Raw genomic sequence first — 24,974 nt, 5'->3', positions numbered from 1 at the left:
TCAAGCGAGCGCTTTACCATGGGTCTGCGTCCCGTCCGGAAATCCAAGAAAGTCCCAATGATAATTTACCTATGTGATGATTGATTACATTGGGGAGGGGAGGGGAGGGTGTCACACACCATCTATCTGTAATGTTACGTGGTGACAGAAAAATATAAAAGGTGGTGTGGGAAAAAAAGGTCAGATTGGAAATTTGGGATTTGGGGGTGGGTGGGTATGGCCCCTGTATCCCCTGGCTATGCGAGTCAACTAGAAGTGTGTTACATACCGACTTCCCGACCTCGGTGAAACATGAAGGCTGTCAGCTGGGCAGCTCGTCTGATTGGGTAGCTGTCTGCAAGCTGAAACAAGATCAGCATAATAATAAAAATAAAATAAAAACGGGTCTACTAACCTTGACCCCTGTCAAACCCTGTTTACAGGTTAGTATATTTTTATTTTTCTTAATTCTGGACAAAATATTAAGTTTAAGTTTTAAAACTTGTGCAGGGCTGGGGTGGGGTCAGGATATACATATTTACAAAACAGGCTTAACTGCAACATTTGAGGGGTTTTTTCTTCTTTTTTTCACTAGCTGTCGGGCATGGCAATAGTAGTTATTTACCAGCCCAACACTGAATATCACTAGCCATGGGAGTGGGCCTACCATAATCTAGAAGCCCTGTTGTGGCACAATGTTTCAACCGTTTCTCAACTGAAATAGCACATAGACACACAAAACAAAAATGAATAACCTACCGTACTCACTAAATCCCAATTGAAGTACTTGCATCATTATTAACAAAATAAATCTTCCAACAACAACATAAAACATTCTCTGCCATTTTAACTTTGCTAAATAGAGGGAAGCAACTCATCCTGCACATTACGAAAAGTATCAATTGACTTAATGTGCGCCCTGCACTACCATACTGCCTACCTTCTGGATTATTTGTTCATTGTTCAGCAAATACCTGAAATATAAATCAGAGAAATATTAATTAATTTAAAACCTAAAGCGATCACAATTTCCACTAGATAAATTACCCATTTGAAAAAGTTAAAGTTTATTTGTTTTAACACCACCGCAAGAGCACACTGATTTATTAATCATCAGCAATTGAATGTGAAGATATTTTGTGATTTTGATATATAGTCAGAGAGGAATCCTGCTACATTTTTCCATTAGCAGGAAGGGATCCTTTATATGCACTATCCCATAGACAGGATAGCACATACCACATCAAGGCCATCTCTGGCACTCGCCAAATCTGCCAATTGCAAATTTTAAAAATAATTGGCAAAATAATTTAATGTAATAATTTCTATTTTGAAGGGGAAAAAAAACTATGTTTCTGCAATATTTGAAGTTTAATACCGTAGATAATTTGGCAAAATTTTCTGCTCACCCAGTGCTAGCCCTGCCACAACCTTTGTTACACTGGCTGGAATGAAACGGGGATCAATCCTAGACTGACCACACATCAAGAGAGCACTTTACCACTGGACTACATCCAGCCCCATTTGCCTCAAGACAGTCACTTTGTTTGATTGTTTACTTATTTTTGTTCTTATATCCAATAGGAGAAGCCACGGTGACGTCACATGTTTTGATCATGTGGTACCGCGTGAGCGCTGGTAGGCAAGAAACCAGTTGACAATACTGGCATTAGTAGTAATGAACAATCGAATGTTTTTCCGTCAATTAAATCAGTGTAGACTAGTTTTGATGAATGGTATTTTGTCATGGTAATTTCATACGTTGTTGTTAGATGCACAAGTCACTGTAGTAAGGATTATGAAATTAGTTTCATCAAATACAGTGGAAGCGAAACGTTGAACAGTTAAAGCTGACAACAATCAACTTTGCCCATCCCACAACGGAGATCGTCATTTTATACAAGGTTTGTTGTATGTTATTCATTCGTAATACTAATACACGTCAGTATTTATTGAAATGAAAATTGAAAAGATAATAAAATAAAAAATAATAATAATAAAAGCCCCCACCAAACTGACATGGAAACAAAGATACCCTGTGAACAGTAGGCCTACCCAGTCAATCGACAAACAACGTTTTATGTAACTTTTTGTTTGTATTGACAGATCCATTATAGTGGGTAAAACAAAAATCTGAATATATTTTATATTGTATTATGCCATAAAATATGTAGGTGGCTGGAGTATTTATATTTTTAATTAAATAACAGGGAGCTGTGTGTGTGTGTGTGTGTGTGTGTGTGTGTGTGTGTGTGTGTGTGTGTGTGTGTGTGTGTGTGTGTGCAATCAAGCATATATATATTGTTTCATATGAAAATGGTTCTGAAATATTTCCATTTATTAATTATATTATATGTTATTTATAATGTTTTACTTTTTTTTTTATTGAAGAAGTGATCCACAGGTGTATTTGTAATGTGTAAGTTGATTTTTTAATAATAAAATAAAAGGTATAAACATTTCAGGGTGGGATATCAGATGTATTAAATCATTTGTTTTGGGATTAAAAATAATAAATACTAATAATAAAACTGGATATTGATCCACAAGTTGGTGATAGCCACCATATTTTATTAAAAAACATAAATTATGTTACATGCATTTATTATATAAGTTATCTGAATTTGTTTGCAGCAAATAAAGAAAGAAAAGGGGAGCTGATTGTATTTATAAGTATTATTGTCATCAGTGACAGATGTCAATATGTCTTCACAAATACATTTATGTGTATTCAAATATTTCAATAATATTCAATATACACAATATAAAACTTTCATACTTATATATCATAGAAATTTACCAATTTTCATATTTTTTTCTAGGTATCAGTGATCCCTGTTTATGGACAAAAAGAGAACCGGCAACTCTTGGATGAAAAATGGGCCTTTCACGATGAATTAAGGGCGTTTAAGTTTTAGGGTGAATTAAGGGATGCTAAGGAGAACACTGGTATCAGATTCAGCGATTCTTTTCTACAGTATCTCATGTTTCTGTGCATAAGAAGGATACCAGAACCTTTTTCACTGACTTTCCAAACTACCATGTGCAATATTATTGGGGCTATTCAGTATGTGATGATGACATTGATAACACTTGGATTTAATCTTTTTTTTACCAGGATCTCTATTTTCTAATAAAAACAGACTTTACAAAATCAATAAAATTATATCGAGAAACAATAGACAACACATATTTATTATTTTCTTTTTCTATTATCATTATAAACCAATGATCAAATGATATTTGCATTGTGTTAATGTGTGTCTTACATTAAAACATTGTATTGTTACCATTTACAGTAATTTGTTGTTTTAACTGGTTTATTAATCAGGTTGAAAGTGATAGCCATTGAAACTGTGCCTCTTGTCAAAGGTAACTGACACTGTGTTAGATTTGAAAGGAAGGAATCTTTTATTTAACAATACACTCAAGTCATTTTAATTACGGATATATAGAGTCGGACATGTTTAGGGATCACACAGATAATATTAGGGAGGAAACCTGCTGCTGTCACACAATGGATTACTCTTTCCGATTAACAATAAGGGATCTTTTATATGCATCAGCCCACAGACAGGATAATAAATAGTGTAGCCTTTGTTACACCAGTTGTAGAGCACTGGCTGGAATGAGAAATAGCCCTATAGGACCACCAACAGGAATCAATCCTAGATCGACTGCGTATTAAACTATGTCCTGGCCGGTATGGGATTAGGCGATTAAAATATTAATGGCAATTTTTATGTATATATATATATATATAAAAAATAATGCTACAAAATGTTCTGAAGATGGAACCACAAAGGTGAGGGACCAAGTAAATTTGAGATGTATCCGGTTTAAAAGGCTAAGTTCTGTACTAATATTTAAAAAGGGACGCTGTAGCAATGTATGTGTGGTCATGGAACATGTATGGAAACTAAATTTAGGTTCCTCCATTTTAATACAATGTGTTAATATGTATCCGATATCAGCAAGTTTAAGGAATAAAAAAGGACTTGATAAAATTAATAGTTTTAAAGTTTTTGTAAAGTTTTCTAATAAGATACTTGCTTAAATGTATTGTTGTTGCCTTACAAATGAACCAGTAGACAAGTCTGATGTGTTATATATATATAACTACTGTCTATATATTGTCTACTGGTTGTTCATTTGTAACAAATGTTCATATATATATATATATATATATATATATATATATATATATATATATATATATATATATGTGTGTGTGTGTGTGTGTGTGTGTATGTGTATCTATATGTACATATATATGTATATGTATATATACATATATGCATATATATATATATATATATATATATATATATGGGTTATTTAAAATTGTTTAAAGAAATAATTTCCTTTAACAAAGTGTAGCCCAATTATTTCTTTTAAACAGTTTTAAATAAAAAATATAGGCCTACTCGTTTTATTTTATTATTTTTATTTGTGTGTGTGCGCGCGCTCGTTTGTAATGCTTTACTTGAAATATGGACCAGACGCTTTAAAAATACATGGACTAAAAATATTTATTCAGGTGAAAAGAAAAAGAAAAAAAAGGAAGTTTGCTATAGTTTTGAACTCGGTCAATCGTCAAATTTTATGGGTGGAAAGAGTACATGTATCTCCTCCATACAGGAGCTATGTAGAATAGCGTTCCCGTGCTACAAGCGGTAATTTAAGCACGTGTTGGCCATTCTTTGCTATTCACGCTACGCTAGTTCGCTTTGTTACTAATGGCCATTATGATAGACTTCTGCCTACCAGATGCGCGCGCATGCTGATACGTGACGTCACTTCCCTAAACACATGGCTTCTCCTATTAAGGTTTAAACACAGTATCCTGGGCACACACCTCAGTTATCTGGACTGTGTCCAGGACAGAAGGTTAGTGGTTAGCTGTTAGTGGTCAGTGAGAGAGTCTGAAGTGTCGGAGTAGTGGTCATACACCTGCCCAATGAGTCGTTAAACTCTGTGTGGGAGCCGGTACCAGGAATCGAACCCAGTATCTACCAGCCTGAAATCCAATGGCTTAACCACTCAGAATTCTGCATATTTGTTACTATCTGGTGTAGCCCGAGTACTCTGACTGTAAGAGAGCTAGACGGACATTTGGACATAAACACGCTCTCATTACAGTCAGAGACCAACCTATGTCTTTTTTTGGCAATTCCTGACTACCAGACGGTAGGCAACGAGTCCCGCTCTAATACCACAACAATCCTATGTTTGACGTCAAATACCTTTACATCAATCATTTTCGAGTTAAGTGATACAAAAAAATCCACATATTAATCACTAATACACATACTACAGAAAGAAACCCATATCAAGCGAAGTTACAACATGGAAGAGTTGGCTAATGCCGTTTTGGATGAATTTGGATTTCATTACGTCATTAAACCAAAACAATTACACATTATTGATTCCATTTTGAATTTGAAGGATACATTTGGGGTGTTATCGACAGGATATGGCAAAAGTATGTGCTACGTACTGCCTCCTCTTATGAGACGACCCCTGTAACTGCTGCACAAGGCGGAATCACCCAGTGCGCAATCACGTGGTCTACGTCTCGAAATAGATCGCCGAGCTTTGCAATTGTTGCGACGGAGTGTCACGAAGCGTAGCTGAATGTGGGTGCTGTCGGGTTTCTTTCTGTAGTAAGTGTATTAGTGATTAATATGTGGATTTTTTTGTATCACTTAACTCGAAAATGATTGATGTAAAGGTATTTGACGTCAAACATAGGATTGTTGTGGTATTAGAGCGGGACTCGTTGCCTACCGTCTGGTAGTCAGGAATTGCCAAAAAAAGACATAGGTTGGTCTCTGACTGTAATGAGAGCGTGTTTATGTCCAAATGTCCGTCTAGCTCTCTTACAGTCAGAGTACTCGGGCTATATCTGGTGGTGCAGTCGTTAACCACCAGACTAAAGGCTGCTAGGTATTGGGTTCAGTTCCAGATACCGGCTCCCACCCAGAGTTAGTTTTGGGTAGGTGTAAGGCCAATACTGTCACTACACTGACATCTCTCTTACTATACTGCAAGATTTCCCATCATTCCAGCATTCAGAATATTCAGGCTTAAACTTAGGTTTAGCAAGAGTACATGCATTAACAAGCTGGTACATTCAGAACTCGTTCCCAAACTAACTACTATGTGTACTAACCCACAATCTTGGCGCCCAGAAATTAGAGCAGAGAAAGCCGTTAATTTGTGTGCCAGAACAGCGTGCTTGATCCTTAACTGGATATATAATCACGGAAATAAATATAAACAAAAATAAAACCAACAACAAATGTATCAAACGAAATACATTACCGTAACAATGCCCTCAGCGGCATCGTGCATTTGCTTTTGAAGTTGAAAGTCAAACGGAACTGGGATCTGTTTACATCAGAGTCATCACGTTTGTGACCTCTCTAATCATTGACTGGTCACAATTGGTACATGTGCGCAGTTTCAATCTTTTGCAAACCTAAAGCGCAACGTCAGTTCACGGAATCGGTATTGAGTTGCAAAGATTTCGGTAACACGCAGATTATTTTGGTTGAAACAAATGACCAGGTAAAACGACAGATTGTCAGTGTTATGTAAGCGTTATATTTTTAATAAGTAAATTAAACAGCGATTGTTCTAAAGAGTCCATTGAGCCTAACCAGATGATCTGTGGTGTCGTTTTTCAAGTTGTAACAGCTGTAGACCTGTTTTCGTGCATTTTTAATTTCAATAATTATATTTTATCATCTTGACAGAATAAATACTTATTTCTCCCGAAAACTTGAAAAATTACTTTGCTATGGTCACAATTAACTTAAAGAACTTATTGTTGATAATTTACATAATTTGTTTTATTAAATTTAAAAAAATTCTTCATCGGATAATATTAATAATTAATTTCAATATTTAAAAAGCCAGTGTCAGTGGTAGGATTCCAACCTACTGCCACCATTCGCCCATTAGTGACAGCATGGAGGGAGCCATAACCCCAATTAGTGATTAGTGAAATTAGGCAAGGCATGGTAGACCAAACACTCTTGGGGCATTTTCACCATTTTCGGGGCACTTGTTTTTCATTAAAAGTACAAGACAAATTAATTAAAAAACATTAATGTAATTATATGCTTGCTTCAATAAATGAATGGCAAAAAATATAAAAGGCACATTTTATTAATTAATAATACCTTTTTGGGTGTTTTATAAAGGCAATTTTAGAATTAATTAGTGAAAAAGGCTTGTTTAATCTCAGGGCAGCATGGCGCTGATTGAGGCAAGATGGTGCTAGACTATTGAGGCATGGTGCTGCACCATGCTAAAACAAGCTAGGGAAAACACTACCAATTCTGAAGATAATGTATTTTCCTCCACCTACCCCCTCCAAAAAATCAAATTCATATAGAACTGCCCCTGCCCACCATTGTTACATCATCTGATGCCTATGCTGCTGTCAGATTAAGTCAACTTGCTTACTGACAGATACCTTTGACTTTTTATATTTTCTTTATCATATTTTCGGATTGTGAGTCTTAATTTTAACATAATTTCTAATACTGGTGTACATATGTTTATTTTTTTGTTAGTTATTTCTCGTTCCAGCCAGTGCACCATGACTGGTATATCAAAGGCTGTGGTATGTACTACCTTGTCTGTGGGATGGTGCATATAAAAGATCCCTTGCTGCTAATTGAAAAGTCCATGAAGTGGTGACAGCGGGTTTCCTCTCTCAATATCTGTGTGGTCTTTAACCATATGTCTGACGCCATATAACTGTAAATACAACGTGTTGAGTGCGTCGTTAAATAAAACATTTCTTTCTTTCTTTTTTTTGTTAGAGATTAAGTGATGGCTCACCCAACGAACATTGGCCGAGTGGCTCGCTGTCTGCATCAGTTTAAAATACTGAACAGGTGTAGTTCTCTCCCATCTGTACTCAACAGACAAGACCTTCAGTTTACAACTGAGACGCTATCATCATCTACAAGACAGTTGGCATCGTCGCCATCACGATCAGCATCACCATCCTGCGCAAGAAAGTTTACATCATCCTCATCGTCATCGTCAACTCCACCGCCCAGCAAAAAAATACTCAACATATCGACGCTGTTGTTACAAGATGGCCTTGACATTCGCGAACTACCTCTGATTGTTCGCTGCGCTGACGGTACGATGTTCCCGTTTACAAATCACATCACAGCCGAAGAGAAGCCTAGACAGGTAACGGAAGAAGATGAGACGTTCAAAGTGTTACTTCAGCAGTGTAGCTCTGTTAAAGACATTTTTCGACTTCTCGAAATTCCCACTGATAAAGTCACAGGGCATTCAGCTTCTTATGCCCTGTTACGAATGTGTCAGCTGAAGAATGCGAACAGAGACTGGGATGATCTTGATTCATTTATTCGGACAGCTGTCATGAACGAATTGTATGATACCGTTCGGAAAGAAATTTCGATGCTGACAAATGAAACGATTACCTCTCTGGTGAAATGTTTTCTGCGTTCTCCGCAATTCAGCCAGGAGTGCAGAGTGGACGTTCACGAGGAAATAGAGCGAAGGATTGGCGACGTGCAGTTTTCCATTTCAGAGTTGTGTGCCCTTAGTGAGAAGCTTCAGAGGTCGTCGGAAAATAACGAAGACCTAATAGATCATATCTGGGTTCATATTGGAACCAGGTACCAGGAGATAGATGAGACCAACATTGCAGCAGTTTGCAGAATTCTTCCGCGCACGCACAAATACATTACGAAAATGCTCGACAAGCAGTGTCAGAAATTCTGGTGGAAACTGAACAGTAAAGACATTGCGACGACCATTACTTCGATGGTTCGTCTTAATGCGATGCATGGAAGCATGTTCAAATGTTTCGCTAAATGGACATATTTGAATATTCATAATACCTCCGAAACAGATTTGATGCAGATAATAACGTGCTTCATACAGTTCAACTTCTTTGATGAGATATTTACCCGTGCTTTAGAGAGATACATCCCAGCCAGAGGCTTGAAGGTGGACACCAATCTCCTTGCACTGACGCTGGAATACATTCGTGGGAGACGATATCTCTCGCCGAGAATCCTCGACACAGCAGTTTCACATTTCACAGAACACGGATCCGACTACAACGCTTTGCAACTGTACACAGTTCTCAGAACATTCGGTCATCTCAATTACCTGCCCAAGAATTCGACATCGTTTCTGGTGAAAGTTGAAGATGTGCTGGATAAAGAATTTGAAAACTTGGACATTTCACACTGTGTTGAAATCCTCTGTTCATTCGCTTTTCTTGGGAAGATTCCAACGAACTTCGTCAGTAAAGTCCTGACGCCGTCGTTCTTGACAAGACTGAAGAGTAAGTGGTCCAGTGGGATTTGTAAATTATGTTTTGGTTTTATATCTTATTTAAGGATGATAATTAATTAAATACAAAGCAAGCGTAGACTGTTACATACATGCTTCGAATAGGTAGCTATGGGTTTGGAATGTTTTGAAATTAGCCACAACATTTCATGCGCTTTATGCAGTTTATTAAGCAGTATTTGCAGTCCTTTTCATTTCAACTTATTTTCTTGGACAATGGGTTAGATGTTAGTTGGTTAGTGAGAGAGAAGAGGGTGTAGTGGCCTTACACCTACCCATTGAGCTCTTAAGAACTCGCTCTGGGTGGGAGTCGATACCGGGCTGTGAACCTAGTATCTTCCAGCCTGTAGTCCGATGGCTTAACCACTGCGCCACCAAGGCCGGTTTTGCAGTCCCTTGTCAATTTTGAACCCAGACAATAATCTCTGTTAATATGTTCTTTAGTTTACCCTGGTATTATACAGTATGTAATAAAATATTGTGTACATTTAAATCTAAATACTGGTCTCTGTGGCGTATACCGGCCTCGGTGGCGTCGTGGTTAGGCCATCGGTCTACTGATGGTAGGTACTGGGTTCGGATCCCAGTCGAGGCATGGTTTTTTTTAATCCAGATATCGACTCCAAACCCTGAGTGAGTGCTCCGCAAGGCTCGATGGGTAGGTGTAAACCACTTGCACCGACCAGTGATCCATAACAGGTTCATCAAAGGCCATGGTTTGTGCTATCCTGCCTGTGGGAAGCGCAAATAAAAGATCCCTTGCTGCATGTTGTAAAAGAGTAGCCTATGTGACGACAGCGGGTATCCTCTAAAAACAGTGTCAGAATGACCATATGTTCGACGTCCAATAGCCGATGATAAGATAAAAAATCAATGTGCTCTAGTGGCGTCGTTAAATAAACAAACTTTACTATGGTGTATATTATGTATTGGGTTCGTATCAGCTTAAACGAAAAGTAAACTGGCATACAGGTCATTAAGCCAAATAAAATAGAGTAAGTAGATAGGATATATTAATTACTTTAATGGTTTTTTTTTGTTTGTTTTTTTAAATCAGTCAAACTTGTCTTGGCAAAGAGCAATAAAGTAACATTTCAAGCAAATGATGTGTCCTCTCACTGGTTTGAAGATCAGTAGGTGGAAAAACGTTTTAAGGTTGGCTAAAATGACCCCCCAAAATAAGGTCTGTTGGGTAATTGAAGCCACGCATATTTGTTTTATTTGGCCTTATCATGATTAGGGAGGTATAAACCACTACATTGACATCTTTCAACCATTAACCTGAACAGACAGATGGCTGATGTCCTATATATATATATATATATATACAGTGGACTCTGTCTAAACCGGATTCTGTGTAATCCGGATCTCTGCGTAAACCGGTCCATTTCTGAAGTCCCGTCCAGCTACCGTTTATCTCTTAGGTATAAATCTCTGCCTAATCCGTACTCTGTCTACTCCGGACTCCGGATCAAAAATCAAGAACGAAAGAACCGTTCATGCATTAATTACCTCTGTCTACACCGGATTGGGATTTGACTGAACGACAGGCTGCTTAATTAGTTGAACAATGATCGTCAATTGCCAAGTAATCAGGACGCCAAATACAAAATGTAATCGCACACGTGTGAAGTTTACTCTTATTGCGGTAGGTCGTTAGATCAATCGGATTAATATTAGTGTGTGTGTTGATACCTAACTGATTTCACTCTTATGAATTCGGCGAAGTATACTTGTCAACTTAACGCATGTATAAATAGGTGCGAATCGCTCGTATATTTTGTGTTATCTTATTACATTTATAATGGCGGAACGACCCCAAAAACGGCAACGTATCGAACTTTCGTTAGAAACTAAAGTCATATTAATACAAGAATTTGATTCAAATCCGCAGTCAAAACATGGGATCAAATGTCATTGTCGATCATTCAAGAACCATAACTCTGGGTGAAACTCTGTCTAAACCGGTCCTCTATGTAAACCGGACTATTTCGACGGTACGAAGTGAGTCCGGTTTAGACAGAGTCCACTGTGTATATATATATATATATATATATATATATATATATATATATATATATATATATATATATATATATATATATACAGTGAAACCCCTCTAAACCGGACACCCTCGGAGCCAAGTAAAATGTCCGGTTTTAAGAGGTATCCGGTTTAGAGAGGTTATTATCTGTACTGATTTAAAAAAAAAAGGACTATTGAAAATGTCCGGTTTTGGAGGAATTCCGGTTTACAGAGGGTCCGGTTTTGAGAGTTTTCACTGTATACATACATGTATATACATACATGTACATACTAGGATCGTGTGCTTGAACCCTTACATGTGAGTATAAGCAAATAAATATTAAAATAATAATCTAACGGTATGGAGTAAGATAATACTAACTAACTAATAAAAGCTTAGTCTTTACTGGATATATATGCATGCATATCCCAACATTTTATATATCAATATTACATATATTCAGTGTAAGTTTAATCTACATATATATGATACGTGTGTACTTATCAGGTACGTCTAACAGCAACACATACTACCAGTCGTGTCTGTGGTTGGAGATGTTCCAATCGGCCGTAATGCTGGAGGCACGTGGTAGTCGGATCCCGTTCATCTTCAAGTTCTACGACAGTAATCCACACAGAAGTGAGTTCCATACTTAATTAATTAATTATTTATTTATTAATTTAATGTTAGGTAAGTCTGTGATCGCATCAGTTTCCTGCATGCATTGCCATTTGCCAGACCACTATGTGATTTTTATATTGCATTTGTTGTGTAGTATATTAATTTTTTTTTTAATGAAAAACTAATCATTAAATAAGAATTAATTTTTGTTAAAGCATTTTGCTGAATTTCAATTTGGGGGAAAACATTTTGAATTGGCTACATATTTTGAAATATAATTTACCCGTCTGCTGATTAGTACTACATATATTTGTATTTAGTAGTTTTTAAACCTCTGTATTTTTTTTAACCTGTGGATGCATATTTTAAGTAACCTCCAGGGCTTCTAGAATTTTTATATAATCCACTAGCCATGGGATCAGTGATTTTTAAAATTTACTAGCCATGATTAAAAATTCACTAGCCCTACTTTACTTTACTTTACGTCAATACAAATTTACTAAATAATAGTAATAATCAGATATGTCCCCTAAAGGGGGAGGTTGAGCTTAAAACACCAACATTGAAGGGGTGTGGTAGAGGCAGGATATACATATTTATAAAATGGACTTAACTGCAACATTTGACTTTTTTTTTTCACTAGCCGTCGGGCATGTCAATAATACTAATAGTTATTTACTAGCCCAACATTGAATATCACTAGCCATGGGAGTGGGGCTACCATAATCTAGAAGCCCTGAACCTCTCAGTTGGGAATCCATATACAGGAGCAGATCCAGGATTTTGTAAAGGGGGAGGGGGTGGTGGTCACACAATTCTAAAAAGATTGAGTGTTCCTCTCCCTTCAAAACTGATACAAGTGGACACAATAATTACAAAACATTTATGTTCATTTACTAGAAATTGACATCCTGCTTAATTATCTAATTGAGTTGTACCTTGTCCCCCCATAAATTGATTTTCTGATTTACCTCATCTTGGTACTCAAAACTGAGTGTTATGTAAACATATCTACAATACTGCCAACAACACAGCCAACTCAGAGATGCTCACTGGCCAACACCAAAAAACAGAACAAAAAACTTTTTGGAGACCATGAATCCCTCCGTGTCACTGTGAGATTCATCCTGGCAGCAAACATCTCCCTGTGATATCATTACAAGAAGGAACTAAAAGAAGAAGAAGAAGAAAACATATATGTTATACCTCATACATTGACACTGTACGTACTGTGAAATCACTGTAATATGTTAAATTATCTTTTTCAGACCTAGATAGAGTTATCCACAAATCAAAACTCGTAGACGCACTCTACGGCTTGCTTGGAGAAGAAAATGTGAAACGGTTGACGTTCGCAAAGAATACTGTGCATCCTATTGGTAGGTGGAACTATTTTCAGGCTAGAAAATCAGAAATGATCAGGTCCCATTAGGACTAACTCTGGGTCAGCCGAACATGTCGCCAAATTATGTGTTAAACTTTAAAAATAGCAGAAACCCAGTTATTTTGTAATAAAATATCAATCATCACATGAAATAATTTCGCCAAATTATGTGTTAAGCTTTAAAAATGGCAGAAACCCAGTTATTTTGTAATAAAATATCAATCATCACATGAAATAATTTCGCCAAATTATATGTTAAACTTTAAAAATAGCAGAAACCCAGTTATTTTGTAATAAAATATCAATCATCACATGAAATAATTTCGCCAAATTATGTGTTAAACTTTAAAAATGGCAGAAACCCAGTTATTTTGTAATAAAATATCAATCATCACATGAAATAATTTCGCCAAATTATGTGTTAAACTTTAAAAATGGCAGAAACCCAGTTATTTTGTAATAAAATATCAATCATCACATGAAATAATTTCGACAAATTATGTGTTAAACTTTAAAAATGGCAGAAACCCAGTTATTTTGTAATAAAATATCATTCATCACATGAAATAATTTCGACAAATTAAAACAAAATTCGCCAATTGTTTTTAAAATTCGCAATTGGCGAATTTGGCGAGTGTCAGAGCTAGCCCTGTGTGCTTAGAAAACATTTAAGAGTCCAGACTTGATCTCAAATGACGTCACACGCATACACTGTGTATGGCGTTGTCATGACGTTAATGTATCAAACTCTATTAGTCTCGAGTCCAGACTCGATCTCAAATGACGTCACACGCATACACTGTGTATGGCGTTGTCATGACGTTAATGTATCAAACTCTATTAGAGTCTCGAGTCCAGACTCGATCTCTAATGACGTCACACGCACACACTGTGTATGGCGTTGTCATGACGTTAATGTATCAAACTCTATTAGAGTTACGAGTCCAGACTCGATCTCTAATGACGTCACACGCACACACTGTGTATGGCGTTGTCATGACGTTAATGTATCAAACTCTATTAGTCTCGAGTCCAGACTCGATCTCTAATGACGTCACACGCACACGCTGTGTATGGCGTTGTCATGACGTTAATGTATCAAACTCTATTAGAGTCTCGAGTCCAGACTCGATCTCTAATGACGTCACACGCACACACTGTGTATGGCGTTGTCATGACGTTAATGTATCAAACTATTAGAGTCTCGAGTCCAGACTCGATCTCTAATGACGTCACACGCACACACTGTGTATGGCGTTGTGATGACGTTAATGTATCAAACTCTATTAGAGTCTCGAGTCCAGACTCGATCTCTAATGACGTCACACGCACACACTGTGTATGGCGTTGTCATGACGTTAATGTATCAAACTCTATTAGAGTCTCGAGTCCAGACTTGATCTCAAATGACGTCACACGCATACACTGTGTATGGCGTTTGTCATGACGTTAATGTATCAAACTATTAGAGTCTCGAGTCCAGACATGATCTCAAATGACGTCACACGCATACACTGTGTATGGCGTTTGTCATGACGTTAATGTTTCAAACTCTATTAGAGTTTCGAGTCCAGACTCGATCTCAAATGACGTCACACGCATACAATGTGTATGGCGTTTGTCATGACGTTAATGTATCAAACTCTATTAGAGTCTCGAGTCTAGACTCCAAAAGTTTGATAAGCACCAGGCCTGGTTGCTCAAGTCTCAATGTACTGACCATGAGCGACTACAGATTTTACCAAGATGGTCCATGAATTGACCGTCAGTATTAGAAAATACTGTATAAAGGAAAGTACAAAATGTGATATGATAACTTTGCTATTTAATGCTTTGTAACTACTAGTAAAGTCCCCATCGGTGGGTCATTGGATTTTTTTCACTCCAGCCAGTGCACCATGATCGGTATATCAAAATCCGTGGTATGTGCTATCCTGTCTGCATATAAAAGATCTCTTGCTACTAATGAAACAATGTTGCATGTTTCCTCTCTAAGACTATACGTCAAAATTACCAAATGTTTGACATCCAATAGTTGATGATTAATAAATCAATATGCTCTAGTTGTGTTGTTAATCAAAACAAACTTTAACTTTGTTAAATATTTCCTTCCCTTTTTTGTTGACACGTGGACATTTTTTTCCCCCAACAGATTTTGAATTCCACGTCGACTCAAATGGGAATGTGATTCCATATTCCCAGATGCCTGAAAATCTCACACGGTAAGTTTACTTGATCTGTGGAATGTATTTGAAAGTGTGTGTGTGTGTGGGGGGATGGGGGACGGAGGATGTCAGTGTGATGGCCTGGGAGATGGAAGTAAAAGGGGTACCTCTGAGAAAATTTTGAATTTCGGATGTACAAATATGGCATTTCCAGACTTCTAAGCAAAATAAATGGGAAAAAGCAAGTGGGGAGACATAACCGTCTCACCCCCTCCTTCTCTGTGGTCCCAGGTTCATAGCTGACAATCATGCCAATCTTGATATAATCAAACTTAATTTTGTGTTAGGCAGTGAGATTAAGAAAATGAGTCGTACATTTTTATTCCCTCCCCCACTAACTTTCTACATAGATTTATCATGCATAAAAAGAAAAGAAAAAAGTCCATGTTTCATGGAAATAGAGTCCCCAAAATATTTTTGTCTTTAAACATATGTGATGCTCTATGTACAGTGTTTCCAATATCCTCAGAATTTCATTCCCATCCTCCTTTTGGAAAAATACACAGATAAAAAGCTAGTATTTAATTTATTATGGCCTTTAATAGAAATAGATTATAAGCTTAACCTTTTGATGTAGATTCCTTAGAAAATCTTCTCCTTTTTTAAAAATATTTTTTTTTAATACATTTTGGCTACGACTTGTATATTTTTAGTGTAGCTTATCTTACAATGGGGTTATGCCAAACATATTTGTATAACCTATTTTGGTTTGCATAACCTGTTTTTGTATTATTAACTATATGTCAAAATTATCACATGTTTGACATCCAATTGTTGATGATTAATAAATCAATGTGCTCTAGTGGTGTCGTTAAACAAAACAAACTTACTTTTATCTCTAAATAAGTTGTATACACCATTTAAAAAACTCTGTAATAGGTAAATAATGAGGCTGAGATGTTATGTCATTGTAAAAAAAATGTGTTTGTTTAATGACACCACTAGAGCACTGTGATTTATTAATCATCAGCTATTGGATGTCAAACATTTGGTAATTGTGATATATAGTCTTAGAGAGGAAACCTGCTACATTTTTCCATTAGTAACAAGGGATCTTTTACATGTACCATCCCACAAACAGGATAGCACATACCACAGCTTTTGATATACCAGTCGTGGTGCACTGGATGAAACGAGAAATAGTCCAATGGACCCACTGACGGGGAATGGGATATAGACCGCAAATCAAGTGAGTGCTTTACCATTGGGTTACGTCCTGTTCCGTTGTCATTGTAATGCATTGTTTTATGTGATGATTTTTCTTATAGAATTGCGTTGCTGATCCGAAGACCAGAAGATTACTGTATTAACAGCGGGCATCTCTTGGGAGAGCATTCCATGCGGAATCGACACCTCAAAATCCTTGGATACAAAATTATTGAGGTGAAGAATTTTTATATATCTTTATTTTCGATTACAATTTCCTTTTCATTTCACATTGGTTAAAGTTAATTTCCTTTCAGATGTGTTTTAGGTTAAATCTCGAGTTGAGTTTGGTGGATGTTTACAAAGTATAATGAAAATACATTATACTTAAAGCCACAATTGTTATATTTTTTAAAGAGAGGATTTTCAAGAATTACTACATATAAAGTCTGTCTCTACTCACCATATAGTATCATGTACTAATGCAAAATACAAATACAGCTACAGTTTTAATAAACTCACAATCTCACCTCACCATATAACATCATTTACTAATACAAAATACAAACACAACAACAATTTTAATAAACTAGCTTGTTTTTGATATCAGTGGTTGTCAGCTGCTTTCAACCAACAGCAGTCTGTTGCTATGATTTTTAGAATTTTTAACACAAAACATAAAATTTTATGTCACTTAGAGTAGCGTGTATAGCCGTAAAAATATAAAGAGTTATGTGCAATGGCCAGAAAATAAAAGCACATTCTAAATGTTTAAACAAATAATAATCTCTAGATAACAGCTACCATGAAGTGTGTCGATGTCATAGTGATTTTCATTATCCACATAGTTCAAGATATATAGGGAAATATAGCCAGTATGACCCACGTGTGTCATAATGATTTCAAGTGCACAACAAATGACGTAATTTTATATCCATAATGCAGCTTCCCCAGTCTTGGCTCTGTGTAATGACATAATTTTTAAAAATGATGTCGCTTTGTCGTCTCCTACTAGTTATGTTTGAATTGTTTTGACATGGTCCTAACTTGTTATTTGCATAAATAATATGTATAATATGGATAATAAAAACATTGTTACACTCGCGTGTGAATCAAATGAACAATAACTCGTGTCAGGATTCATGTACTACCCTCGCTCTTGCTTGGGCAATTCAAGAATCCTGACACTCGTTTCGTAAAATCATTACGACGCACAAGCTCGTATAATAATCTCTCTAACATTTATGTTTTCAGTTGACGTACTTGGACATCTGTCAGCTGAGGAACAGTAAAGAAGCTGTGGACTATCTAAAGAAAGAGCTAGCTCCGTATTTAAAACTGCCGCAGGAATGACAAGCTGACCTTTCATAACTCGGGGTGTCAAACTACTGCAAGAATGACAAGCTGACCTTTCATAACTCGGGGTGTCAAACTACCGCAAGAATGACAAGCTGACCTTTCATAACTCGGGGTGTCAAACTACCGCAAGAATGACAAGCTGACCTTTCATAACTCGGGGTGTCAAACTACCGCAAGAATGACAAGCTGACCTTTCATAACTCGGGGTGTCAAACTACCGCAAGAATGACAAGCTGACCTTTCATAACTCGGGGTGTCAAACTACCGCAAGAATGACAAGCTGACCTTTCATAACTCGGGGTGTCAAACTACCGCAAGAATGACAAGCTGACCTTTCATAACTCGGGGTGTTAAACTACCAAGCCAATGAAAAAACCCCCAAATTTGTTCATAACTCCCATGTGAAGCCAGTATCAAAATGAGAGAATCATTCATAGCTTTTTGTATACTGTGTATAAAACTAGATTCTCCATGAGTACTTGAGTATTCGGATACGGGCAAGACTAGAGTCCATTCATAGAACTCTTAATATCTGTGCAAGGACGAGCACTCTCATTTAGTTACATTTTTTACATCATTTTGCCATATGCTGGCCACCGGTTACATTATAGGGCTGTAAGACATGGAGGGAAAATAAAAGTCGAATGTGTGGGTTGCAATATAATGGCATGATTTGGCATCCATGTTCAGTGCTGGAATTAAGATGCATAATGCTATTTAACTTCTTCCTCGGTCTCATTATCATCGGGTACTCTGGTGCGGATCGAGTTTGACCTGCGAGTACTCGAGTCCTATTTTTGGACTCATTGAGGCCCCGTATAAGACAACCATCAGAATGTGAAACTATGTCTAGTTGTTAAAGCGGAAATTAGCTAAGATGGCGTGATGCAGTGTTCATGAGACTGATCAAAAGGAGAAACGATGTTCAGTATGAAAATAACGTTGGAATGAAAATCAGCTTTTTATGATTTTATGTATCGTAGTGTCATACGTTTTCCAACAGCAATTTTGTATGTGATTTGCATTTATATAATCAAGAAATGTCCGCAACAAACAATTTGGCGGCAAAAATTGTACAAGATATAAAAAAATATTTGGCATAAAAAATTTCCTCATGTAAATATGGCAATTAAATTATTGAAAATATTGAAAATAAATCATTTGTAAGGTTTTGGGTTAGTACCACCACATAAAACCCCCAGATATACGTAATACATTAATTTATGGTCTATATCTACATTTATTATGCTATCTATCTACCAGGTAGTTTATTTACATCCCTATAAATATGTCACATGTACCATACATTTCTGTTGTGTTCCAGGCAAAGTGAAATGAAGACTATGTATATCTGTAAATAAAATTAATGGATACCATTATTGATTGAACAAAGAAAAAGACCTACCTTTAAAGCTTTGTATGTAAAACAATTAATACATCGAGGGACAGGATTCACACAACATAGCTGGACTTTGTTCGGTTATTATTTTAATAATGATAGCATAATTATGTAATTCATCTTTATTGGGACTGAATGTGTTTGAGCCTAAGCTGTTTTTCTAGGAATGACTTGAAATGTATAAATCTTTTATTGCTACTGGGACACATTACATTAAACTTCCGAGTTTGAAACTACTTGAAATTTGATCCTGTGCTTTTAAAACTTTTTAAAGTCCATGACTCGAGGCTTTAATACAATCTTGTCCTTATTCTGCGTTCATTTGGTGCTTGTGAATGTCGTGAATTCACAAAAAATTGTGAACATAACTTCACCAAATGGAGAGTCTTCAGGCGATTTATAGACTGTCACTCCAATCCCGCACAGCCCGACTCATAAAATTACATGGATGATTTGTGTGTGCGTTCCTGTATTTTTTCCATGAGTTGTGAAGACTGAGACAAAACATTCTACCCGTGTTCATAAGTTGTGTCCATGTGTTATTTTGCCAAACAACGCTCTTCACAACTTATGATAATCATGACTTATGATGAACACATGCATAGCAAACAGTAATACTACATAGTTAATATCTGGTGATTTTGTTAAAGTTAAAAGTTAGTTTTATTTAACGACGCCACTAGAGCACATTGATGTTTTATCTTATCATCGGCTATTGGACGTCAAACATATGGTCATTCCGACACTGGTCGGTGCAAGTGGTTTACACCTACCCAATGAGCATTGCGGAGCACTCACTCGGGGGGGGGGGTTTGGAGTCAGTATCTGGATTAAAAATCCCATGCCTTGACTGGGATCTGAACCCAGTACCTACCAGCCTGTAGTCCGATGGCTTAACCACTGCACCACCGAGGCCAGTCGGTGACTTTATTTCTCAGTCATAACTGTAAACGTTTCTAAGCATGAAGTCTGGGTATGTGCTCATAAAGCTTTAGTCTCGAATATCAATGATGTCACACTCGTACGCTCGTATGGCGTTGCCTTGATACTGTTTTATAAGCATTGGACGGATACCAGTTGTCGCACAAGACGGTGACCTTTTGTATTGTGTTCATAATGCTTCGCAAACACCTACTGATTAACACCGACACGACATTCGTGTTGGCGATAATCGGTAGGCGTGTTCCGGGCAAAAATGCTACGTTCGCGTCTAATCTCTAGTTCTACGCAGATTGGACTCCCGTTGGCTGGTGTGTGCAGGTGTGTGCAGGTACACATTTTTAGACTACTGCTGAATCAACAGTTGTGCTTATAAAATTTAAAGTCCAGACTTTAACGTAATGCTATTTGAATGGCATTGCCATGACGTTAAAGTCTGGACTTTAAGGTTTATAAGCACGGGTCCAGGTAGCCTTGTTTGACAGCCTGCACCTATGAAAGCTCTACCTATTCAAGAAAATAAAATTTTATTGTAATATAATGGTGTTATCTTTTTTTCTGCTATCACTTGTATTTTTTAATCATAGGATCATGGGATCAAACCCCCTAGATGGACTCATTCGCTGACTGGAATTTTTCTGTCCCAACCAGTGCACCAAAAGTTAGTTTGTTTTGTTTTACAACACCACTAGAGCACATTAATTAATTAATCATCGGCTATTAGATGTCAAACATTTGGTAATTCTGACACGTAGTCATCAGAGGAAACCTGTTGGACATATGGTTACGGTCCACACAGATATAGAGAGGGGAAACCTGCTGTCTCCACTTATGGGCTACTCTTTTAGATTAGCAGCAAGGGATCTTTTATGTGCATCATCCCACACACAGGATAGTACATACCACGGCCTTTGTTACACCAGTTGTGGAGCACTGGTTTGAACGAGCTTGGGAATTGATTACAAATGATGTACTATTCCCCCATTTTAAATGCAAAGATAGAAATTTATTTCACAGCATTCTTTCACAGGATAGAACTGTCCTACATAACTAAGGATGAGAGAAAAAATAAATTTCTGCTCATTATGAAACCTGTGCAGTGTAACGACGAGTCCAAGGAAACAGTCTGGATTTAAGGGATGTTCGAGAGGTTCTGTTCTGTACCAATATTTAACAAGGGGCTGTAAAAAAAACCTTGCACCATCCAACAAAAATATGATCTACAAATACTTGGTATGGACATGTCAACAGCCAGGAAAAAAGTAAAGTAAAGTTTGTTTTATTTAATGATGCCACTAAGAGCACATTGATTTTTTATCTTATCATCGGCTATTGGACGTCAAACATGGTCATTCTGACACTTTTTTTTTAGAGGAAACCCGCTGTTGCCACATAGGCTATTTTTTTATGACGGGCAGCAAGGGATCTTTTATTTGCACTTCCCACAGGCAGGATAGCACAAACCATGGCCTTTGGTGAACCAGTTATGGATCACTGGTCGGTGCAAGTGGTTTATACCTACCCATTGAGCCTTGTGGAGCACTCACTCCGGGTTTGGAGTCTGTATCTGGATTAAAAATCCCATGTCTCGTCCGGGATCTGAACAGAGTACCTACCAGCCTGTAGACCGATGGCCTAGTCAACAGCCAGGAAGACTAGAATTTATCGGTGTGAAGGAAATGTTTTTATTTAATGACGCACTCAACACATTTTATTTAGTTATATGGTGTCAGACATATGGTTAAGGACCACACAGATATTGAGAGAAGAAACCTGCTGTAGCCACTTCATGGGCTACTCTTTTTGATTAGCAGCAAGGGATCTTTTATATGCACCATCCCATAGACGGATTAGCACATACCACGGCCTTTGATGTACCAGTCATGGTACACTGGCTAGAGCGAGAAATAGTGCAATGGGCCCACTGACGGGGATCGATCCTAAACCGACCGCCCATCAAGCGAGCGCTGTACCACTGGGCTACGCTTCGCCCCCCAAAGGAATGAAGACAACAATATTTTAATTTTTACAAATTTTATGTAACGAGAAAAGTGATACATCAATGACCATACATAAACACACAGTATACCAACAGTGAACTGGTAATACATAAAACAAACTGCAAAAGCACATATTTAACAGTGATGGGTTTTTTGGGTTTTTTTTTATATCAAAGAATGGATTTGAAGTAGCACCTACACTTCATAAACCAATAAAGTTATCAGGGTAACGAAGAGAACTTGCATGTATTTAAACAACAAATGGATTTTATGTGTACTTTAACTTTATAGTCTTAAACAAAAACAGTAGATTGATGTCAGTTCTTAGCATGTCAGGAATTTACCAGGCATATGAACCATCAATCCATTGTTTAAGAAGCAGCATACAACTGCAGTTTTTAACCATAATGCAATACCAGTTATTTTAAAAGAATATTATTATTATTATTTAAATTTCTATTACCCCCCCCCCAACCTTTCATATTTTAAACCCACATTTTGACAAAGCAGATTTGAGACGCTTAAAAATTACCTTAAAGTATGGTGAAGAGATTTCAGCTATTTAAAGAGCATTTCTGCTTTTATTTTGTAATCGGTATATTTTCAAAATGGGTACTACATTTATGGCTATAAAAAACCACAACAGTCTTTTTACATCCGATTGTAAAACAAGTAGTTTGGAGAAGGTCTAGTGTAACAGGAAAATATTGGTTACTTGCAGCACGATCAACATAATTATTAGACCATTCTTTATTTTGGCAAAATGAATACTGGGTATTGCCACGAAAATGTGACAAAAAATTATGGCTAAAGGGTATCATCATATACACATACATTTTGCCTAATTTTCTGAAGTGGTTTCACAATATTATATATTAAATGTATTTACTTACATTTGCAGTCCTACAAATAACCAATCACCTTTTTTTTTTCTTGATGGAAGGATAAGCTCGCTAAATAAATCTATATTTGGAAAATCAATAAACCCCTCTGATTTTAACATACATCATGTAACTAGTAATGTAAAGGTCTAGTTTTTCTCTCTGTATTTACACATTTGACGTTTATTTCACTAACTTGTGAAGTAAGTCTTTTAACATCAATATACCCGGTACAATAAAACATTTAAAACAATTGCACAACAACGAAAACTTGCTACAGTCCTCATATATACATACTGTACTAGTATTCAGGAAAAAACCCATTTAGAAGGTATACATGTCACATTGTTATTATAGTTTGAAAAAATCTTTACAATGATTTAAATTTCAGCATCAATTTCATCTGATTATGAAAATGGTTAAAATATTTGCCCAAACTCATAATACAATCAACAACATTAATTAGGGCAAGTAGATCGATATTTTCGGCATTTTTCTTTTTATCATCCATCAAAGGGTTTTGTAGGAGCTATCGATGGCACTATAATTTGCGATATCGCTTCTTTTGTTACTTCACTGTGTATATTTTGAAGCGCTAAACCAAACATTAGTGACGTCACGCCACTGTTGTTCTGCTAGTTAACAAGTCTACCGCTGACATTCAACACACATTACTGACATTGTTTACAACTGTCGCAAATGAAAAGAAAGATAATGGACGATAACAAGAATACCCCCCTCGTGTCTTATGATATTATAATTTATCACAAGTTGATAAAAGTATAAACTCGTGCAGATAAATTATGATATGACAAGACATGAGGGGAGTATCCTCTATACATTAAATTTTGTTTTTGGATTTACAGAGGACATAAAGATTGCTGGTCAAAATTAACTAATAGGCGTTAATTAATTTTGTTGAGTACCGATATAGTTGGGGCAGTTGGATTGGCTCAAATCTATCTGCCAGATCACCCCCATCCCCATCAAATGCAGGTTTAAGATGTCGATCGCCAAATGTGAATTAAAATTGAATTTGGCAAATATTATTTCATTATTAATTTGTCGTGAATTAAATTTGAATTTGGCAAATACAGTCAAACCTGTCCTAGCATCCACCTGTAATCAGCGGTCACCTGCTTTTAGTGGCCACTTTTTCCCATCCCAAACAATTTATAATATAAATGCACCTGTAATAAGCGGTCACCTAATACGGCCAGCGGCCACCTAAATTGGATCCCAAATCGCTAAAATACCTGTATTAAGCAGCCACAGTAAATGTTTACTGTTATATAAAAGGGATATTTTAACAACAATGATAAGATGCAGCAAATAACCGATCTTCACGCCTTCTTTTTAAGTACCCATTCAGGCCAGACATCTCAACTGTGTATCAATTAAAAAAGTATGACTGGAATGCATCTAATTGCCTCTGGCCAGGCTACCCTTGATATATGTAGATTCACTTACTATGACAATACACCACATGAAGTAGGAATTACTAGTAAATGAAAAGGAACGGTTAATTTAATACATTCCAGTTGCATGTTTTCTGAAGTTGATTTATAGTCAACTGTGAAACACACATCCGTTAATTATCAGTATTGACAGGTAAACAAGAAACAAAAACAACTATTTTAAAGACTCTGTATGTG

The 24,974-nt window shown here is 36.7% G+C and overlaps 1 protein-coding gene and 1 long non-coding RNA gene across 2 annotated transcripts; one reads left to right on the top strand and one right to left on the bottom strand.

Moving 5' to 3' along the window:
- Nucleotides 1-254: 254 nt before the first annotated feature.
- On the bottom strand, nucleotides 255-6,413 carry LOC121385178. The gene is made up of 3 exons (XR_005959501.1): nucleotides 6,307-6,413; nucleotides 920-953; nucleotides 255-341 (listed from the first exon to the last, which is right to left on the bottom strand). It is a non-coding gene; the product is annotated as an uncharacterized LOC121385178 (long non-coding RNA).
- A 72-nt stretch (nucleotides 6,414-6,485) lies between these two features.
- On the top strand, nucleotides 6,486-18,132 carry LOC121385327 (FAST kinase domain-containing protein 3, mitochondrial-like). Its single transcript, XM_041515964.1, has 7 exons — nucleotides 6,486-6,552; nucleotides 7,818-9,331; nucleotides 11,873-12,004; nucleotides 13,255-13,365; nucleotides 15,523-15,592; nucleotides 16,864-16,978; nucleotides 17,996-18,132. The coding sequence occupies exons 2-7, from the start codon at nucleotides 7,828-7,830 to the stop codon at nucleotides 18,092-18,094; spliced, it is 2,031 nt and encodes a 676-aa protein (XP_041371898.1). The 5' UTR covers nucleotides 6,486-6,552; nucleotides 7,818-7,827; the 3' UTR covers nucleotides 18,095-18,132.
- Nucleotides 18,133-24,974: the final 6,842 nt, after the last annotated feature.

Source organism: Gigantopelta aegis, chromosome 11, assembly GCF_016097555.1.
Source record: "Gigantopelta aegis isolate Gae_Host chromosome 11, Gae_host_genome, whole genome shotgun sequence".
In the NCBI taxonomy this organism is placed as follows: Eukaryota; Metazoa; Mollusca; class Gastropoda; order Neomphalida; family Peltospiridae; genus Gigantopelta; species Gigantopelta aegis.
This window is presented reverse-complemented; position numbering and strand designations above follow the sequence as displayed.